General features: G+C 38.3%; 1 protein-coding gene across 1 annotated transcript; it reads right to left on the reverse strand.

Annotated features, from left to right (window-relative positions):
* Position 1: 1 nt before the first annotated feature.
* Positions 2-4,895, reverse strand: LOC118482759 (homeobox protein DLX-3-like). Its single transcript, XM_035978413.1, has 4 exons — positions 4,507-4,895; positions 532-720; positions 315-432; positions 2-142 (listed from the first exon to the last, which is right to left on the reverse strand). Exons 1-4 carry the CDS (start codon positions 4,893-4,895, stop codon positions 2-4), a joined length of 837 nt encoding a protein of 278 aa, XP_035834306.1.
* Positions 4,896-7,829: the final 2,934 nt, after the last annotated feature.

Raw genomic sequence — 7,829 nt, forward strand, 5'->3', positions numbered from 1 at the left:
GCTAAGTTCCTCTTTCAACCGTGTGTTCTCTGTCACGACTTTGTGTTTGTGAATGGACCCGTCTGGTATTGTTGCTTGTGCACCACATTTGTTGCTCGTTCTCTTGCTTCAAAATCACATTCTCACTGCGCTCCTTTTGACTCTGCACAAGTGTAGTTACCCTTATGATTTTTAGCACCAATAATTTTAATAATTGGGGGGGGGGGGTTCAACTTATACATTTATTATAAGGTCTGGATTTTTATATATTTCTTAAACATATATGTTTTACCATGGAATTTTACTATGAAAATGAAAATATAATCAAACATTACCTTCAATTGAGTTCTTCTATTCTGGAACCAAAATTTGACCTTATTGATAGTGATATTGAGTTTATTTGCAATTTCAGTCCTTTCTTTCTCGGTAGGGTGAGGGTTCTTTTTGAAGAATCTATTACCACAAAACGAAACAAAACAAAATAAACTAAAAGAAGTATGCATGCATGCACTTAGAATTTGATCACTAGTTGAAAGGAAAAGTGAGTATTACTTTTCAAGTTCTTCAACTTGCTCTCGTGTGTAATGGCTATATTGTCGTGAACTCGAAGATGAATCGCCACGATTGATTTCCTCTTCGTCACTAGACCTGACTTCACAATTCTCATTTTCATCGGATGTGGTTGCAGGTACTTCTTCCCTGGCCCTTTGATTACCATTTCCTTCCATTTTTGGCTTATGTCTGCAAAATCATATATGAAATCCAATAAAAATATGTACTTAAAATCCACATATAACAAGAATAAAGCTTCACAAAAGAATACGATAACAAACATCAACCCTTATTAATATTTATTCACAACACTACCCACCATTAATAAAGATTATTGAATTACTCAAAGAATCTCCATATATAAGAGCAAAATAAAAAAAATATATCATATTTTAAGTTTTTTCTAAATAACTATAACTAAATCTTATAATCTTTTAAAAGAATTTGTATTTAAAAAAAATATCATATTTCCTTTTCAGTTACGGAATGAAAACACAATATATATATATATATATATATATATATATATATATATATATATATATATATATATATATAGGATTAGGTTCAAACGTGAACAAAATCCCAAGAGTGAATTGCGTGAACTGATCTGGGCCCTTCATTTCATATATAGTTGACAAGGGTAGGATTGTAATTGTAACACCCCAACCCGGAAGGGCTGGCATGTCACAATAACGGTAACATAACAAAAGTCATAATTCCATTTATTTATTTGATAAGGACACAACCATACGATCATTAAAGTTAAGACTAATATACAAGTGGAGACATTCATCTTATTTAACTAATATCTTCAGATTTATTCCTAGGCTTTATTCTTCTCTCTTTTCCCCTCCCAAAGTAGCCTGTGGACCTGTATATACAAAAAGTTTACGGAATGAGCCGAATGCTCAGTACGGAATTTTAGGCTCAAATACCAAATAAATGCTTCATACGAAATCTTATCCGGATGGAACTTTTAGGCGAAAATGATACGATGCAAGAACAAAATTTCATAATTATATCTTACGGATGTACCCATGAGCAAACTTAAAACGTGACAATACACAGGTAGCTACTCCTGCATAATTATCACATGAGATGGCGAATTGGCATACCCGTTATCCACCTCCTTATACTTAAATCCTAGGATCGATCCATACGCCTCCTAATAGCCTTATGTACCACACTTGTACTTAAGAGACGCCGTGAACTGATCTCTCCGTCACGGATGGAGCACATGATGTTGATGCCACAACAACATGCTCGTGGGACACTCCACGAGAAGCGATACTCAGGGTATCAGAGTACAAATGGTCTTATTCACATAACTTATAAAACTTATTTTCATAACAAAACGGAACATATATCGGAACATGCGATAATGAGTGTAACAACATAATACTATCGCATGAAAACTAAATCAATTGATAGGAATCGAACGGACTGTCAAATGAATCGATAATCAAAGACGTGAGGAGTTTTTAACAGATATAGAAATTTAGTGGTTTTATAACAATTTGAATATGAAGCAATAAAGAGTGGGGTAAGGATCCGTACCTTAATAACTCCAAAGTGAAGCTACCTTATGCTAATATTTTAGATTTATATGGGCAGAGTTTAGACTACTGATTAATCTTTTAACCTAATTTCACAATAATGCACACAAAACAGAGTTAGTGATCAATACAACGATTACGATAATTCCCCGAGATCAATTTGGACAATGAATGTCCAAGTGCAATACTTCGGCTCATTTATCAAAATGACAAACGATAAAGTACAGTACTTCGGCTCGTATATCGAATCATCGACAACGATAAAGTACACTGCTTCGGCTCAGTCATCGGATTATCGATGATAGATGAAGCATAACCCAAATATGGGCAGCACTTAGATATTCTTTGGGATATATTGATTCCGGACAATGAATCGTAATAGCGATCGAGTAATTACCCTGATTGCGGCAGCACCTCGATAATAGTGTGTGTGTTAATTGAAGTAAAACGACGATAACTCTGTGTATATTGTGAGTTTTTCCGTCGATTTTGTGCCAGAAATCAAGTCCCAGACTCCTCTATTTATACCCGAATTTTGACACCGTCGCGTAGCGCGAGGGGTATCACTTGTAGGCGTCGCGCTACGCTATTGGTAATTTATGTTAGGCGAAATTTGTCCCTGTCGCGTAGCGCGAGGGGTAACCCCTATACGTGTCGCGCTACGCGAGTGGTCACCTATTTTCTATAGGTAGCTTCGTGTCTAAGTAGCTTAGCTGAGTTGATAAAATTGTAAAATTCAAAACGGCCAGCAAGTTATTTAGATAATCGTAACTAGGGTTTTGCCCCCCCTGAGTTTTAGGGGCCCTGATCCTGATTCCGATTGTTCTAAAAATTTTTAGGGTTCATGCTAATTTACTTGGGTGTCTCATTTAGGGTTTCCTTAATAAATAATTACTATTATTCTTTTTATTTCTATAAAAATGATTTTAAATTTATGGGCATTACAACTATTACCCCCTTAAAAGAAATTTCGTCCTCGAAATTTTGCAAATAAGAATATAACCTATCGTATAAGTAACAGAAACGAAACTTTCCTAGCAGAGTTACTAACTTATATAACCCGAATTTTCTAACTACACATGGGTATTTGAAATTCATAGCTAAGGTTATGACTATACTTGTCAATTACCTTATATATGTGCCTTAATGGTCCTTCTTACTAAGATATCTTACCGTATGAAAAGTTTAATAGAGATTTTCAGATACTTAGAGTGACTATTAGTACTGAAATTTCCTACATAGATATACTTAGTTATAGCTAAAATATCTTCTCATAAGGTAAAGCATAAATGACCGTAAACAGAAACAAATGAACATATATCAGATAGCAAGATTTACCGTTACTCGACTAAAATTCTATTGCGAGAATAGATTAGGGTATAGAGAACGAATTGATTCTTCGGATTCCCATGTTGCTTCGCGTTCAGAGTGATTTTTCCAAAGGATTTTAACGAACGGGATTACTTTCCTACGTAAAACCCTTTCTTGTCGATCTAAGATGGCTTCTGGTTCCTCTTCGTAGGACAAATCTTCGTGAATTGAAAGTAACGGATAACTAATGACATGGAGTGGATGATAATTATATCCTCTTAAAGAGGATATATGAAAAACGTTATGAACGTGAGAGAGTTGGGGCGGTAAAGCCAGTCGATATGATACTTCTCCAATTCTTTCAAGGATTTCAAACGGACCGATGAAACGGGGACTAAGTTTTCCTTTAATTCCAAATCTACGAATGCTACGCCAAGGTGATACCTTTAAGAATACGTGGTCACCAATTTTAAATTCGAGGGGTCGTCTATCTTGATCGGCATAGCTCTTTTGTCTACTCTGAGCTTCTTTCAATTTTTCTCGGGCTATAATGACTTTTTCATTTGTAATCTGAACTAATTCTGGCCCTTCAATAATCTTTTCTCCGACTTCATCCCAGCATATGGGTGCACGACATTTCCGACCGTACAAAAGCTCAAAGGGTGCCATGCCAATACTTGCTTGCCAACTGTTGTTGTAAGCGAACTCAACAAGACATAGATATTCATCCCAGTTTCCAGACCATTCAAGTGCACATGCTCGGAGCATGTCTTCCAAGGTCTGAATCGTACATTCTGACTGCCCATCTGTTTGTGGATGGAAAGCCGTACTAAACTTTAGTCGTGTCCCCCAAGCTGCCTGAAAGCCTTTCCAAAATCGTGAGGTAAAACGTGGGTCTCTATCGGAAACAATGGAAGATGGTGTGCCATGGAGTCGAATAATTTCTTGAAGAAATATTTCGGATAACTTATTAACCGAAAATCCTTGCTGAATTGGTAGAAAATGTGCTGACTTTGATAATCTATCGACAACAACCCATACAGCATCATTCTTCTTGAATGTCTTAGGTAAGCCAGTAACAAAATCCATTGTGATTTCATCCCACTTCCATATGGGAATATCCAATGGCTGCAACAGACCGCTTGCTCGTTTGTGTTCAATTTTCACTTGTTGGCAAGTGAGGCATTTACTTACGTATCGAGCAACGTCTTCCTTCATGCCATTCCACCAGAAGTTCTGTCTTAAATCTCTATACATCTTGGTAGATCCTGGGTGAATTGAAAATGGTGAGCTGTGAGCTTCGGCTAACAATGACTCACGAAGGGTGGAGTCATCGGGTACACAAAGTCTTTTGCCACACCAAATCACCCCCTGATGGTCTATACTAAATTCAGATTGCTTACCCACCTCGAGATTTTGCACAATTGCCCAAAGTTCTCCATCTTGCTTTTGTGCATCTTTGATCCGCGATATGAGGTCGGGTTCAATCTGCATTCTAGCTAGATATCCATCAGATTTACTAAACTGGAGCCAAATGTTCATCCTTTCAAGATCCCTCCTAATATGAGGTTGAATTTGTAGGCAAGATATAGTCCCGGAATTCTTTCGGCTTAATGCGTCAGCTACAACATTGGCTTTGCCTGGATGGTATTGAATATTTGCGTCATAATCTTTTAAAAGTTCTAACCACCTTCTTTGCCTCATATTTAGCTCTTTCTGCGTAAATATATACTTGAGGCTCTTGTGGTCGGTAAAGATATCACATCTTTCACCATACAGATAGTGTCGCCAAATCTTAAGTGCAAAGACGACTGCGGCCAGTTCTAAATCATGTGTAGGATAGTTAACTTCATAAGGCTTCAACTGACGGGAGGCATAAGCGATAACCTTCCCATGTTGCATTAGCACACAACCTAATCCTTTCTTTGAGGCATCACTGTAGACTTGGTAACCTCCTGATCCAGAAGGGAGAGCGAGTATCGGAGAGGATACGAGTCGTTTCTTTAATTCTTCAAAGCTTTTCTCTTGTTCCTCATTCCAGGAGTACTTCACCCCTTTTCTTAGGAGTTTTGTGAGTGGTAAAGCAATTACCGAAAATTTTTCAACAAATCTTCGGTAATAGCCAGCAAGACCCAAGAAACTTCGTATTTCGGTAACAGAAGTGGGTCTTGGCCATTTTGTAATAGCTTCAACCTTTGTTGGGTCTACCATAATTCCCTCCGCTGATATGACATGACCTAGAAATGACACTTGGCTAAGCCAAAAGTCACATTTGGAAAACTTCGCGTACAACTTCTCATGCCGCAAGGTTCCAAGTACTATATGTAGATGTGCTTCATGCTCTTCGCGACTCTTAGAATATACCAGAATGTCATCGATAAAGACAATAACGAATTTGTCTAGGAATTGGTGAAATACGCGATTCATCAAATCCATAAAGACAGCGGGTGCATTAGTTAGCCCAAAGGGCATAACCAAAAATTCGTAATGACCATATCGAGTACGAAAAGCGGTCTTGGGAACATCATCATTCTTGACCTTTAGTTGATGGTACCCAGACCTCAGGTCGATTTTTGAGAAGAACTGAGCCCCCTGAAGTTGATCAAAGAGATCATCAATGCGAGGCAGAGGATACTGATTACGAATAGTAATCTTGTTCAGCTCTCGGTAGTCAATACATAAACGCATACTACCGTCTTTCTTCTTCACAAATAAGACCGGAGCACCCCAAGGTGAAACACTGGGTCTTATAAATCCTAAATCTAACAATTCTTGCAATTGTTCCTTCAACTCCTTCAGTTCCATCGGGGCCATACGGTATGGAGCTTTAGAAATAGGTTCGGCACCAGGGATCAAGTCAATGGTGAATTCTAACTGACGGTCGGGTGGTAATCCCGGAAGTTCATCCGGAAATACATCAGGATATTCACGGACAACGGAGTGGCTATCGATACTCTTAATACTAGCAGAAATATCCTTAATCGATGCTAGGAATCCAGCACAGCCGTTTGATATGGATTTTCGAGCCTTAAGCGCAGAGATAATTTTAAGAGATTTATGAGCTTGAGTTCCCTGATATATAATATCAGGATGATGAAGATTACCGAAAATAACACGGCGAGAATGACAAGCTATAGTTACCTGATGTCTAGACAACCAATCTATTCCTAGAATAACATCAAAGTCACACATATGTATTGGAAATAGGTCTGCCTTACACACAATAGATTCAATACGGATCGGACAATCCTTATATACGTAAGTGATTACGGACGAAGTTCCTATGGGAGTGGAAATGGTTAAAGTATGATCTAAGAGAGTTGGTCTTATCGGAAGATACTTAGTAAACGAGTGGGATACTAAAGAATGAGTCGCTCCTGTATCGAATAACACATAGATACTATGTTCACCAATCTGAAGGGTTCCAGATACAGTACCTGGAACATTAGCAGCGTCAGTAGCAGAAAGTGCGAAAACTCTTCCTCCAACATTGGGTTGATGATTCTTCTTAGTATCTTTCTTAGGACATTCCTTGATCATGTGTCCAGTTTGGCCACATCTAAAGCAGGCTCCTGTACTTCGGTGACATACGCCTTGATGTCTCTTACCACAAGTATTACATAGAGGGTATGTAATCTGATTCGGGTTTACTTGTTGATTTAGTGGTTGAGCTCTAATAGGTTCTGCATACAACTGAATTTGGTTTTGAGCAGGCCTCGGGTTTTGAAGTCTAGGTTGCCATGGACGTGCTTGATTTCCAAAGTTTGGATTTCCTTGCACTTTGCGAGCTTGATGTGGTGGTGTAGTGGATGATTGGCCGATTTCCTGCTTAAATTGGCCTTCCCTATTTCTCTTCTTATTATCCCCAGTTCGAGATAGGAATTCTTTCCTTTCGAATTCAAAAGTTTTGATTGCATCAGCAACTTCGGTGATATCCTTAAATTTTATGTACATGATCGACTTCCGAATTCGATCATTAACTGCCCACTTGCATTTTTCAGCCTGGACTTCTGCTAATCCTGCAACATCTCCTACAATACTAGCCAATCTTGAAAATCGAGTAATGAACTCAGAGGCTGGTTCATCACTCCCCTGTCGAATCACTGCATACTCCCTGATATAAGCTTCTTTATCAGCGGTCGAAAAATACTTGTCGTAAAAGATATTACGAAAGTCGACCCATGAAAGATTAGCGTCAAAATCATCCCCTCCTTTGACTTGCTTATATCCTTCCCACCAAGTTTGTGCGTCATCTTCAAATTTGTAGGTAGCCAGTCTAACTTTGTATTGCTCCGGAACTCCAAGAACTCCGAAGATCTTTTCAATGTGAGCTATCCAGTTTCTTGCTTCGACTGGATTAGTAGCGTGACTAAAGGATTTCGGTTTTTGTTTTTGAAATTTACTAATCCATATGTCTATAGTATAAGT

Source organism: Helianthus annuus, chromosome 10 (genome assembly GCF_002127325.2).
Source record: "Helianthus annuus cultivar XRQ/B chromosome 10, HanXRQr2.0-SUNRISE, whole genome shotgun sequence".
NCBI lineage: Eukaryota > Viridiplantae > Streptophyta > Magnoliopsida > Asterales > Asteraceae > Helianthus > Helianthus annuus.

What these genes read in the sequence shown, in the direction of transcription:
- LOC118482759 (XM_035978413.1), bottom strand. Translation starts at nt 4,895, where the DNA reads ATGCAGATTGAACCCGACCTCATATCGCGGATCAAAGATGCACAAAAG. An exon ending in TTGGATATTCCCATATGGAA is followed by an intron (nt 721 to 4,506) that starts GTGGGATGAAAT and finishes ATGATTTTGCAG; the next exon opens with ACATAAGCCAAAAATGGAAG. An exon ending in ATAGAAGAACTCAATTGAAG is followed by an intron (nt 143 to 314) that starts GTAATGTTTGAT and finishes ACACTTGTGCAG; the next exon opens with AGTCAAAAGGAGCGCAGTGA.